The following is a 13,750-nucleotide window of genomic DNA, read 5'->3' as shown; positions in this document are numbered from 1 at the left end:
GACAACGGAGTGAAGGTATATACATCGAGTAAAGACTTATACAGCTTCAACAGCATCAGTATAAAACAATAGGGTATACTTACAAGGCATGTCCACGACGGCCGAGTATGTCGCAAAGTTTCCACGTCGTAAGCAGTTACTGGAAACGGTAGAAAAGTACTGGCTAGATGAAGCTAAGCGTAAGTATCGATAATAACATCTGATATTGTAATCCACTGATCTTTGCCCTATGCTTAGGCCCGTCCGGCTCACTCGATTCTTCATTGAAGAAGCATACGACTCTACTGAATAGGCTAAAGTCATCTTTGCTCATTGGACCAACAGAAACGCTCGTCAAAGAAATTGATGGATTGACTTTGACGAAATATTTAGAAGAAATCGTTGCTGCTGTTGTAGAAGGTTCGACTAAAAAGGGAGATACTGAAGTAGCAGTTGATGTAAGCGAAGATTCTCATCCAGGATTTCTTCGACTAGCTGAGCTGATACCCGTGTGTAGGTAATTGTTCATCTTCATTCAAGATTAACACCAGAATTCCTTCCTCTTCTACTTCAACCGCTTTTGGCTATACTATCGACAACCAGTACCAATGTCAGTCCAGCGGTCAAAGATGCAGAGAAGGATAAGGAAAAAGAAGATAAAGATAGATTAAGTAGACAAAGACCTGTTCTACGTATTGTAGCAGAGTTAGCTATGATCGCAGCCTGGGCTGAAGGAGCGACCAAAGGCGCCTCGGAAGTGGGTAAATTGCTCAAGGGATTTGTGAGTTTCAGAATACACTCCAAGCATACAATGTTGATAAGCTGACTTCTGATTGATACAGATGACTAACGATCCTCAATTTACCAATTTACCCCTTATATCGACCTTCTTGAAATACTTTGTCAGAGCTTACCTTGGGCCAAATATTGGTGCTGTTCAGAACGGTCAAGCGAATGGGCATATTCATGAGGAGGAGAAGCTGCCACAAGATGTCACAGAGCTGATTCCTGTAGAAGTACAGAAAAAGATGAGGGACCTTTTCGAGAACTACTTCAATTCTGCAAGTAAAACCTTGGTGAAAGGTCAAATCGTAAGCTTTATTGCTCGTGCTATCTCTTAGCCTTGACGACAGCTGATGGAATCTATCACAAATTTAGCGACTTCTTGAGCAAGATCGCCGAAATCACGAAGCGTATATCAAATCAGGCGAAATATTCGAGGATCGTCAACAAGCTTATGAGAAAATGACAAGGGCTGTAGAAAGGCTGACTACTGGAGTTACTACCCTAGCTGAATTATTAGGGTTGACAGCACCAACTCTTCCTACGGCTGCAAGTCTTGGTAAATCCGGCTTGCAGATTGTTGAAACTGCAAGTTCATTTACAGTTAGAGAGGATGGACCGATAGCCGGCGGAATTTGGGATGATGAGGAGGAAAGAAGGTTCTATGAGGAGTTAGTTGATCTTAAGGAAGTCGTTCCATCCGGCTTATTGGGTATCAAAGAGTCTAAGCAAGCGTCTACGGATGGACTTAACGAACATCTTAAAGATACTTCGATTGAGGAAAAACAGAAGCAAAAAGCAGATGAAGAGGATCTGCAAAGACAACTAGAACAAATGGAGCTTAACCCTGATCGGAATCTTTCGGTAGCAGACGAACAAGCTCAGGATATGTCGAGAACTGCATCGGCGTCTACTTCTGGAGAGCCTGCACAAGAATTGTTAGAGGTGGTAGAGGAGGAAGAAGCCGTTATTCAAGATACGAGTGTAGGAGAAGATGACGGGTTACAATCTGGACCTGCGGCTAGGTTGACCGCTCTTTTTTCTGCCTTGCCAGAAGCGAATAATCGAGAAGTCGTCGACAAGCTGGCTGTCGAATTTGCGTTCTTGAATTCGAAAGCTGCCAGGAAGAGGTTGATCAAGGTCAGCCGAACAACCTTCCTGAGCAGACTGAAGCGTTAGCTGACAATCGCGAATAGTTCATTGGCGAGGTACCTAAGCAACGGACCGATCTTCTGCCGCATTATGCCAGATTCGTAGCTACCCTAGATAGATATATGCCTGATATCGGTGCTGGAGTTCTACAAATTGTGAGTTTTTGCAGAATTGATCTCAAATGAGATCTGGCTGATGTAGCTACTATCTAGCTGGATGAGGAAATGAGGTATCTACAAAGGAAGCGTCTAGTCCGAGAGCTTGATTCCCTAAGACTCAAAGTGTGTATCTCTGTTCTGCCACCAAGGTTCATCATGTCAGACCTGATAAATGTTCTGCAATAGAATGTTCGATTTTATGGCGAACTGGCTAAATTCAAAGTCGCCAAACCCTACACAATCCTACATCTGCTCAAAGTGTTCCTGGATGAGTTCAAATTCAACATTGAAAACATCGCCAACCTTTTAGAGACTGCCGGCAGATTTTTGTTGAGATTTGAAGGGACCAAGGAGACTGCTAAGAAGATGGTGCGTGTTTTATGACATTCATTGAGACCGTTCCAACTGCGGATATGCTGACCATTGCTCTTTGCGTTACAGGTAGAGCTGATGAGACGTAAACAAGGCACTTCGCATCTGGATCAAAGACACCAGGTCATGTTAGAAAATGCGTTTTATATGGTATGCGAGATCAGCTAGCCATGAATGCTCCGGATTAGCTAACACGAGTATCTAGTGCAATCCACCTGAAAGAGTTGCAAGAGAAGTCCTTATCCTATCACCAATACAAAGTTTCATTCAGCACCTCTTACACGATGTTCTCATGAAGCGAACACTGGATAAGGTATTGAAATTGTTGAGGAAATTACATTGGGAGGACGCAGAGGTCAGCTTGACCTTGTCACAAAGCGATCATGAGCTGATCTCGTTTTCGTGCGCCGTTAGACATACGATTTCATATTGACTTCATTTACGTCGCCAAATGATATCAAATTCGGTAACATACCTTTCTTAGCTGCGTTGGTATATGATCTACAGAGATATCATCCTGCATTCTATGTGTCTGTCGTTGATCAAGTAATGGAAGATATTCGCATTGGGATGGAAGAGAATATATTCAAGCATAACCAAAGGAGAACAGCAACTATAAGGTACCTTGGTGAACTATATATGTATAGAGTGGTAGGGGCCAGTGTGATCTTTGAGACCCTCTGGAGTTTATTGAGTTTTGGTCATGGTGAGTCCATCCTTGTTTCCTTCTTCGCAGCTATCTTGTTACATACTGAAAGTCCTCTGGTAATTTGGACTTTAGCCGATCCTTTCCCCATACCTGGTCGAGAATCTCCTATCGATGCTGTAGATGACTTCTTCAGGGTACGATTGGCGTGCACTCTCCTTGATACATGCGGCGCATGCTTCGATAAAGGTTCTCAAGCTAGGAAGTTGGATCATTATCTGGTGATGCTGCAAGTAAGTCTGTTTCCATCCAGAATGTTCACAGTACATACATGCTGAGTTCTGATCTAGCTTTACGTTGCCTGCAAAACCGAAATACCAATGGATGTTGATTTCATGCTTACCGATACCCTCGATGTAAGCTGCTGCATGTCTTTCATGGACGAGGGGAAGACTGATTGTGATGTACCCAGGCTCTTCGGCCCAAATCGCCCCGTCTTAAAACCTTTAACGAAGCTGCTGCTAAAGTTGATGAGATCCTCGCTCTGGGCGCACAGGAGGCTGACGACGAATCTGAGGATGGAAGTGAAGAAGGTGATCGAGCTTTACCTGAAGATCCGATTGAGTCTAATGAACCCGAAGTAGGTCTTTTGCTTCTGCTTAGATGACTTCGAGAAAGAGAGAATCAAAAAGCTAACATCCATTCACCTAATTAGACCACCCAAATATCTGCCGAAGGGAACGGAGAGGAGGAAGAAGAAGAAGACGTGGTACTGATCAGATCAGAAACCAAGAATGAGAGATCAGAAATGGACGAAGCAGCTCAAAGTGAATTTGATAGAGAATTCGCCAAACTTCTTGCAGATACAACAGATACAAGACGTGATCAACGTAAAAACGCACCGCCAGTTTTCGACACCGCCGTTCCGCTCATACGCAAACGAGCTGACGAAGGTCAGAAACCAAATTCGAACGATAAGAATGGTAATATCGGAATTGATAATGGAGTCGAAGGGAAAATGCAGTTTATGCTTTTGAGTAAGAAAGGTAATAGACAGCAGGTGAGTCCAACATTTCCTGTCATCGACTTCCAATTCGTATATCTTCTAGTCTGCCTATTGATTCGCTGATTCATGGGGTATGAAAATGAAACAGATTCGTTCGCTTGATATCCCTGTTGATTCCACTATAGCCATGAATTCTCGATCTCATCAAGCTCAATCGAAAGCTGAGCAAGAACAATTGAAGAGGCTGGTTCTGCAGAATGAGAGAAGGTTGGAGAGGGCTGAAGTGCAGGGTGAGTATCTGCTGATGTTTCTCGTACGCCGCGATGAAATCAGACCAGGAAGGATGAATAGCATTGAAACGCAAGGTATTGACTTTTTCTTTTCTGTATTAGACATTGAGACTAGAGGAGTCAGATTACGATATTTACCGTCATAATCGAACTACAACTATTCTTGGTGACCTTGAACCAGACACCTAGTTCATCGATCAAATGCTGTTTTGCAGGACCATTGAATCTCAATAATGGAACGATGTATACGGTATTCGCGGAACAACATAGAGCGAATCCTCAATTGACTGTACATTTGTCAGCCGTTGGAAGGTTTATTCAAGAGGGTCGGACAGGGGACAAAGAGACAGGAATACAATTGTAAGGTATCCGTGATGGAGTTATATTATAACTTCATATAAAGTTCTACATGCACATATTGATATCCTGTGATATGACGTAATCTTTTGACCAGCTCACGTTTTTGCCACCCAAGCCCTTCCATTGTTCATGTTGAATTTCAGATTCCCTCTCATCGTCATTAGTATAATACCCCATTAATATAATCCTCATTCATTAAACTAATATCTCTTCTTTGCTTCAAGCAAAATAGGCTTATTACAAACAACGAGAAAAGATGTCGAACAAACCAACATACGCTGCCATCGTTAATCCTAACACGGCATCGAAATCGGGTGAATCAGGGAATGGTAGAATAGGTTCTTCAAGTGGGCCAAGCGATGCACCACCTCCTTGTGAGTGTCTCTCTCTATAGTCATTGCGCATCAACATCAAAGCAACTTCCGACGCCTCATGAAGATGAGGAGGAATGTAATGTAATGTAATGATGGAGTTGATTGATGAATGATTGACCTAATGGTCGCTGACGAATCGTTCTTGTTGTTTAAGATACTGAACCTTCTCATAATCAAATACCTCATCAGACAATCTTACCACCATCATCTTCTCATCAGCAACAGGGTCAAAGTTGGGATATCGAGTCAGCACGTTTATCAAATGGTTGGACTCCTCCTCCATCTTATGCTGTAGCTAGATCAAGAGCCTTAAAGAGATTTTGGTCAGCTTTCTTCTGGGCTTGGTTAATTTGGATTTGCATTGGGTAAGTTAATAAACCCCGTTACCTTTCATTAGGTTATCCTTAATCCCATATTGTACTTTAACGAATTTTCAAAGGTAGAAAGAAATATCAAAACTTTCAGCTAATATTCCGTTATTCTTCGCAGACTTTTAATCGGCGGTGGCGTTTCGGATATATCGCATGACGAATCAAGAGGACACCATGGACATTGGGATAAAAATGGTGATTGGCATAATGATAAAGGTGGTGTATCTTTTGGGAATGGAGCTGTATCTTTAATGGTAAAAGCAAAAGATAACGCTGTAGGATTATTACCTGATTTTGCCTGATCATATCATAATCACATAATGTAGTTTCACCTGTAAAATTTCGATACGTCAAAACACTTGTTATTCATTATTTGATCTTCATTTTCCCCTTCTTTACGATTCAAATGCCCTTCAATATGTCTAGTATATCTGTAATTTAGCTTACAAGCTCGCTCAACTCAATATAATAAATACATGTACACATATGACTTTTACAAATATAAGATAAGATATTCATTACTCTTCATGTCTTATTCCTCATGATCATTTTCGCCTCCTCCACCTCCTCTAAGTATTTCGAACCACCTATCAATAACCAAGCTAAACCTTACAAAAACCTCTTTCCATCCTTCTATTCTTTTATATTGACCATCTTTAATCCAACGTATATACCATTTTTCCCTTTTTCTTTTTTCTTTTTCTTCTTTTTCTTTCTTTTTACGTTGTTCACGAATTTCTTCAGAATTAACTTCTAAAATTTGAGTTTCAACATATAATAATAATTTAAAAGTTAATTTTGAAACTAAATTATAAAATTGAATTAAAGTATTTATTACACCAATTAAAACTAAAATAATTATCATAATTGAACCAATTGAATTATTATTATTATTATTATTAATTCTTCTTGAAAATCTTCTACCTAAAAAACCAAATCCTCTTAAATTATTTAAAATTTGAATTGGACCAAAAAAAGGTAAAGTTATAATTAATGATAAAAATGAAATTGAACCTAACATTGCAATTCCTAATAAATTTCTAATTATAATTTCAAAAATTAAATTATTTATTTTTGAATTATTTTTAAAAATTGAATAATTATTTTTATAATTTATGAAATTATTTGAAATTTCTAAAAAAGTTTGAATAGCATAAATGAAAATATCCCAAATTAATGATCCTCCTCCTCCTCCTACTCCTATTCCTCCTCCAACTATTATAATTGGACCTTCATTTATTCCTGTAAAAGGATCATCAAAAAAATCAAACATTGAAGAAGTTCTAGATTGACGTGATAAGAGTAAACGTGAGATTGTAGGAGAATGATGTAAGCCGAAATGTAAAATTTGACCAAGAGTGAGTGTGAGAGTAAAGAATGCTAAGCCGGTTGAAAGGAGAAGTATAGGTCGAGAAGTTGCGAGACCGGATATCAATGTTCCTACATTACAGATATCAGTATAAAGTGAGAAGCGATATTGAAAAATCTCTGTTTACTTACTTCGTAGCTGATAGCGGTAATGGCATTGAGGACACTCCAAATGTGCTTTCTAAGGATTATTTGCGGAACTACATATCAGCATCATACTGTGAAAAGAAGAGAGAGGTGTATGAATTCACTGCGTTCGTGCCAGTACCTCGCCAAGCATTGAGACATTTCACTATGGTCGTCGATCCGTCAATAATCATCCAAATTCAATCATATTCAATAAGATAACACTGACCGTGAACGTACTAAGAATCTCTCGTCAGCTTATAATCATTAACGATCGAAACTTCGAAAACTCACACGCATACTACCAGCACAAAGACAAGGGGATATCATTCTACCCATCGCAACTTCTTCTTCAGGTCCCGAAAAACATATTCGACAAGTCTTATCACTTGTATCATCATCTTTTATGTGATGTTCTTCTGTATGCGTATCATCGTTATGGTCCTCATCAAGAGGAATTTCGGGATGTGGTCTTTCTCCTTCTATCGGTTCCGGAGTTGAGTATTTTATATCGTCCTGCTCGCTATGTTCGTCTTGATTATCTGGAGAGACGAATGCAGCGTACTTCCGATTTTTCGAGGGTCCTTCGATTGGTGTAGAGGGTAGTGAATCTTCTACATTCCGCTCATCTACTATATCCATATCTAAATCCCAACCTTGTTGATCGGATCGGATTGATCCGTCCTTACTCCTTGATCGATGCATTTCTGACATGACGATAACTGCTAGTCTACATGGTCTTGATCTATGTTAGAATGAATAAGTCGTGTCAGCAGTGAGAAAAACGAATACCAAGAAAGTGTTTCAAGACACGTCTCAAGCCGACGGTCAAAGCCAAGCAAGTTAGAATATATCAAAGGGTCAATGCCCGGACCGATTCTGACATCATCATACACGTTTTAACCATATGAAGTTCGGGTCTTTCCGACTCATTGACCAGTTTAAAGTCGTAACTTGATAATCATGCATCCACACTTTGCTATCTTCGTCCACGCATAGCAAGCACAACGACAGATGATTTCTTGGCGAGAAACTAGCTTATACCCAAATTACTATGCTTCCTGCATTCACAGCGTTACATTCTTGTAGGCAAAACACACATTATTCAACTTTTACCTGTTTCTCGCCTAAATTTATTGATGAAATCATACCAAACTGATGGGGATATCAAAGTATCACTTGATGGTAAAACCTGGAAAACTATTTCAAACATGATTGATATCCATCAGATTAAAGAAACTTCTGCAAACGTTAACAATGAATCAACGACTTGATCGGTATAATCTTGAACTTTGATATTTTGTCGGTATTTTGACGAGATCAACACAAAATAAATGAGATAATAGATCACTAACACAGCTTGTTGAAGGTACCGTCAAATACTCACGCTAAGTTTCTCCTCGTTATGGGTCAGAGCTGGACAAGCCATCATCCCATCAAACTCTATTTCGAATAACAGGTAAGTTATTGAAATGTCAAACAACATCTTGTAAGTATCGATGTAGAAGGCGTCAATCATGGAATTCTAATTGACTTCACGAGGAGATCTAGTGATTGACACTAGATCCTTTGCTGGAAACAAGGTTCGAGTAGCTCAAAGGATGTTTGTCATCATGGGAAGAGCGGATGATTGATTGATTGATGGATGAATCCATGGATTGATTGGTACCTCTTTGAGAAGACTTCTCTACACATTTCTTGGTCACCTATGAGCACGTCAATAATGATCTTGCGTGTAAATGCTGATTCCCCTCCCGATATCCTTTAATCCCTATCTACTCGTCTCGCTAAAATCAAAAATTACTAGCACCATAGCAAAGGATAAGTATCTCTGACTATGGTCAACCTCAACCTCGTGTAAGATATTCCTTAGATACTGAGACTTACGCCCGAAGTACTCATCAAAGCAGCAAAGTCTTGGGATCCTTTCGATGGTCGCTTAAAACCGAACAATGAGATCTTGCCCATGATATGTGATATCGTTGGATCTCTTCGAAACAAGAGTGCCTTTTACAATAAAACGTGTTGTTTTACATCATCCATCATGATCATTCTCTACTTTCTATCTATCACCTCACCTGAGCTAGAAGCGTCGGGACGTACGCAACTTAATCATCCACACTATGTTATCCATCAAATTCGAAACCATTAATCATTTTGGATTTAACTACCAGATCACACAACAAGATAACGACACGATGCTACAAGTGATGTTGGGGACTTTTAGCTCGTCTATCATACACATCTAGAAAAGATCATAAGATATGGTGACACAAAGCATCAAGAATATTCCAATATTTGGAGCTGAAACCAAGTCATGTATATTCCCTTTTTGTTATATAATCACCAATCTACCTTCGCTTCTCCCTCTTCCCCTTGATCAAATTACCTCTTCATTTCACAGCACTATCTCCTTTCAGCATCATAGCATCTCCCTTTACTCCTTTCATAGTCGACACCACTTTCTCTAAGTATATTCCCACAGACCACAAGCAACACACCCCTTTGTCTTAAGCGACGCTCGGTCCTCGGAGGATAATCTTGTTCCTAATATTAATAATTAACGAACTAAGTGAGTCGCCAAAACATTTATCTTTCCCTCCTCTACTAAATGACTGTCTCCATACGGTCACTCTGCAACTGATAACAATTTATCTGTAAGAGTTAAGCTGATCTACCTTTATCCTTTAAAATGGAATCTCTCTTTGACTTGCCAGTCCTACCACCTATCTCAAAGGAGATTCTTAAAGCTGAGACAAAGCATCCTGAGGACAAGATGAATCCTTTTCGCCTCATCCAACCACTCGACCTAACCCGATATCCAACTCCCTCATCGGTATCGACCGAAGCCTCAAACCCAATGCAAGTGCCAATCTCCCATGATCGAGGCAAATATCTCGAAAATTTCGACCAAATCGCTCACCAGAGTAGCTCGTCCAACCCATTCTGGCTATCTCCCCCTAAGCCCATACAGCCTAGTCATAGTGCACCACCCTCGGCTGCTCCATTCCAGCCTTCTTTCTCCTTCGGAGTGAATGACTCATTGCGGACTCCGATACATACTCATAAAAGAGAAACGTCAGCTTATAATCAACCTCTCCAACAAGCCCAAGCTCAAACTCCAGCGCTACCCTCACATACAAACTCACATGGTGTATTTTGGCCGCCTCAAGCTTTCACAAATCAAAGCTTTGAGTCACCTTATCAAACCCATCAAATCCATCAAGCCCAGCCGAAACAATACCGTCCATCGATATCTCACGGCCATTCAAATTCTACACCAAACTTCTTCGCTTCCCCTTATCAATCATATCAATCATGCTATGGATCACCATTCCAGAGCCAATCTCAATTGTCATCAACACCATATCACATACCTCTTGAGCTTGGCTCTACACCTCCGAACTTGGAACTACCTTTACCCCTTCAAAAGAATGATTCTGATATTTTTGCATCACCTGAAGGTACATGGGAAAGTCGATCCCCATATTCACCTCCCGCTTACGATACCTCGCCATTCTCATCTCCTCGAGCAAAGGAGAAAAGAATGAAAAGTAAAGATAACCTTATCAAAGGTCGAAAGCATGTTTGGTGAGTAATTTCAAATAAAACATATAAGAGCCTCCGCTTATACACAATGAGTAGTCCGGTATGCGACAAAAGCTTTAACAGGCCAAGTTCGCTCAACACGCATATGGCGGTTCATACAGGTGCTAAGCGTGAGTTGATGTCTCTCTCCAGCTGATGTCATATCGATTGTACTAACACTTGGATTGATGGTTTAGCGTACATGTGTAGTCGAGCTGACTGTCAAAGAAGATTCTCGGTCTCATCCAATTTACGAAGGCACGAAAGAGTGAGTCATTGATTGCAGTCCATAATATCAGATCCAGTCAAACAGAATTGATTTTTGTAATCGTCTAGACACACGAGCTTCGAGCGGAGAAGGACAGACAAACTTATACACCTTCTCGACTCAGTCAATCTCTGCCAATGAATGATGAAACACCTATAATACCTAATCAACCATTGTTCCCTCAAGCCCCGCCATGCCAATTCAACTTTTATCAACCTTTCTCTACACCTTCTTATTCTGATCGACTGCCACATCCACCAGCTCCACAATCCGGTACTTCTTCTTCATCAACTGCATCTTCCAGCTTTGACGGATATGCCAGTATCGGTGGATTAGCTCAATACCAAGTGGTCGCTAGTAGGAAAAGTATGAACACTGGTGAAGTGCCTCCAAAGAGCGGGGATATGGGCTTGACCGGGTTGGATCTAGAGATGGACACAAAGGCGGGATTATTGCTGACGTGACCTTATTGCTGGGGAGTGTGCTAAGTATGTGAGGAGGGTAGAGGATAATGAGGATCAGATATTGAAGTACCGGTCAGATCTATGATCTCTATCAAATTCAACTATTCAATGGACTCTGACCTGACATCGACTTGTGCGATCATATTGTATACATGATCATGATGACTACATTTTTATTCGAATTATACGTCTCAAGGGGAAGAATGGACAATAACGATGATAGATATCAGTTGATCGGATATTGTCATTTTTATATAGAGTATCAGTATCAGTATTATGTTGTATCATCTTAGTATTTCAAATCTCGTTGTATTAGTATGAATGTTTCATTTATGCTATACCAGGTCAATCTTAAACGTAAAAGGCAAATTCACGGTCCGATCAGCCTATTTTGTATAGCGGTTTTATATTACTAACTGCAGTCTGAACGATAATCTCAATCTTGCTCGTTCCACATGTACTTGTGAAATGTTGCCCTTTTCTTGTCGACAGTACCGCAATAGCGGAATTCGTATACCGCCCATAACCTTTTAAAGATACGCCACGATGATCCATATGGGATGATCATCAACTGTCATGCTCCACAATAACGGCAACTCCGTAGATCATTTACGAGCGGTATTATAGTTATGTACGCCATGAATTAATCTGTTAAACAATTGAACCGCCGGATAAAAATCATGAATTATGAACGAAGATGGTAAATTGCGGTAACGGTAAATGCTATTGTTTTATAAACGTAATATCATTCACATGCGAGAAATCGGGCCGGAACTTGTTCTGGTCAGGTATATGACTGTGCTACAACGGGAGTGATGACCTTAGGCTATATCAATACGCCCATGAGGAATTTGACAATTAACATCATGTCATTTCAATATGGGTTTTCGATATTCGCCTAAGCTTTCGCATGAAGTAAATGAATGGTACCGGATTTTCTCCGTTAAGCGATACCAAAAAAAAGTTAAAGCCGAAATAACCCAGCGGGGCAACTGCTTTCTCATTACCGCCCTGAAAATGTTTGACGTAATTGATCTTGGGAGGTTCAACATGACCGGCGGTTCAGATTTAAAGTGGTAAAAGGTTATTCCTCACGAAGTAAAGTGGAATAATGAAACACCGAGCGGAAACTCTCAAATCATAGTTTTCAAGAAAAAGAGCGGACAAAATTCAAATTGATGCTCAATTGTACATGCTTATATATATGCCGGTAAATAATACTTCATGTTCTAGATTTTGACTTTTAAGATGGACGAGCAGGGACGTTTTGATTTTGTAAAACTCCGGCTAAACGGAGACATCGGAAGCTCTTTTTCTGTTGAATTATAAAAGAATTGACTGTTAAATAGCAACAAGCGAGCCCGAAGATTGAAAGAAACCAAGAGTCAAAACTGCCGGACCGGTGAAAATGTAAGTGACCGTACAATACCGCCCGCTCTTGCCGTAGTGTGGAAAAAAGCCTAATTAGGATAGGATTATTATTCAGGATCATGGGGCCTTAAGTAACTACCTAGAAGTATGTACTCCTTTCTCCAGTGAGTATCAAGTGGATTACCTGTTTATATATTTGTTTGCAAATCGCGCCAATAAGTATGCAAAGAATGCTATATTGAGGTTGGACCTTCGCTGTTCTTTTGGTATGCATGTATATATGCAAGTGTACGAGAATGCATGAATTGAAATTATGCATTGAGCAATATAGCATATCGCCTGAGCTCCACTTACGAGGTGGGGAAAGAAAGAGGGGATCCATAAGCATAAGGGTTCGGGGAATAAACCTATACTGCGGCCCGAATAAAAATACCAAAGGAAAAAGCGGAAAGGAACTCATTTGTTTTTTTTGGGTTGTGCAAGGTTTTTGATTGACGCCGAAGCCACCATAAATCACTTACCGCTCAAATGAGACAAATAGTAAAAGGAGAAGTGCGTAATTTGTATACTGACTATCCACTTTATCGATCCGGTTACCAAAAAAAAACAGGGTCAACTTTCATCATCTCATCATATACATGAGTCTCTCTTTTTTGTCCGAGGTTCCGGATCTCACGTTCAAGTGAGACATCAACCTTTTCGACTTCATCCTTCATCTTCATACATCTATTTTATCATTCATGATAGTATTTTATGGCGTATTACTTGTTGGCTCATCATTACCGCACATGATATGATCAACTGGTAGACCAGTCCTCGAATAACGACTAAAAAGGCCAACATTACCCACACCATCTTCCCAACATAACACAAGCGCTCAAGCGCAGAGATCACAAGGTTTTAGGAGATATTCACTACCAGCTCCAATAGTTACACACTACACAATTCCTCCGACAATCATCTGTTTCGATTGCTTGCTCAGTCCTATTACCGCAATCTCGACTCATTCACATACCGCGAACGAATTACCCCGTGTTTTACACAATCCGATATAGTATCCATCTCAAAGAACTT

At 40.3% G+C, this 13,750-nt stretch overlaps 4 protein-coding genes across 4 annotated transcripts; 3 read left to right on the top strand and 1 right to left on the bottom strand.

Moving 5' to 3' along the window:
* Positions 1–88: 88 nt before the first annotated feature.
* Positions 89–4,532, top strand: I206_106831 (uncharacterized protein; the record flags this gene model as incomplete). The annotated part of the gene is made up of 17 exons (XM_019157344.1): positions 89–179; positions 238–437; positions 497–760; positions 822–1,070; positions 1,138–1,902; positions 1,959–2,069; positions 2,127–2,195; positions 2,259–2,441; positions 2,514–2,594; positions 2,650–2,799; positions 2,859–3,150; positions 3,226–3,383; positions 3,441–3,506; positions 3,563–3,730; positions 3,806–4,150; positions 4,245–4,386; positions 4,489–4,532. The coding sequence occupies 17 exons, from the start codon at positions 89–91 to the stop codon at positions 4,530–4,532; spliced, it is 3,378 nt and encodes a 1,125-aa protein (XP_019010062.1).
* A 470-nt stretch (positions 4,533–5,002) lies between these two features.
* Positions 5,003–5,793, top strand: I206_106830 (uncharacterized protein; the record flags this gene model as incomplete). The annotated part of the gene is made up of 3 exons (XM_019157345.1): positions 5,003–5,120; positions 5,275–5,485; positions 5,610–5,793. 3 exons carry the CDS (start codon positions 5,003–5,005, stop codon positions 5,791–5,793), a joined length of 513 nt encoding a protein of 170 aa, XP_019010063.1.
* A 230-nt stretch (positions 5,794–6,023) lies between these two features.
* Positions 6,024–7,699, bottom strand: I206_106829 (uncharacterized protein; the record flags this gene model as incomplete). Its single annotated transcript, XM_019157346.1, has 5 exons — positions 6,024–6,931; positions 6,992–7,040; positions 7,111–7,151; positions 7,215–7,224; positions 7,280–7,699. 5 exons carry the CDS (start codon positions 7,697–7,699, stop codon positions 6,024–6,026), a joined length of 1,428 nt encoding a protein of 475 aa, XP_019010064.1.
* Positions 7,700–9,677: 1,978 nt separating this feature from the next.
* Positions 9,678–11,305, top strand: I206_106828 (uncharacterized protein; the record flags this gene model as incomplete). The annotated part of the gene is made up of 4 exons (XM_070203412.1): positions 9,678–10,576; positions 10,631–10,704; positions 10,771–10,841; positions 10,910–11,305. 4 exons carry the CDS (start codon positions 9,678–9,680, stop codon positions 11,303–11,305), a joined length of 1,440 nt encoding a protein of 479 aa, XP_070059513.1.
* Between the last annotated feature and the right edge of the window lie 2,445 nt (positions 11,306–13,750).

This window comes from Kwoniella pini, chromosome 10 (genome assembly GCF_000512605.2).
Source record: "Kwoniella pini CBS 10737 chromosome 10, complete sequence".
NCBI lineage: Eukaryota > Fungi > Basidiomycota > Tremellomycetes > Tremellales > Cryptococcaceae > Kwoniella > Kwoniella pini.
This window is presented reverse-complemented; position numbering and strand designations above follow the sequence as displayed.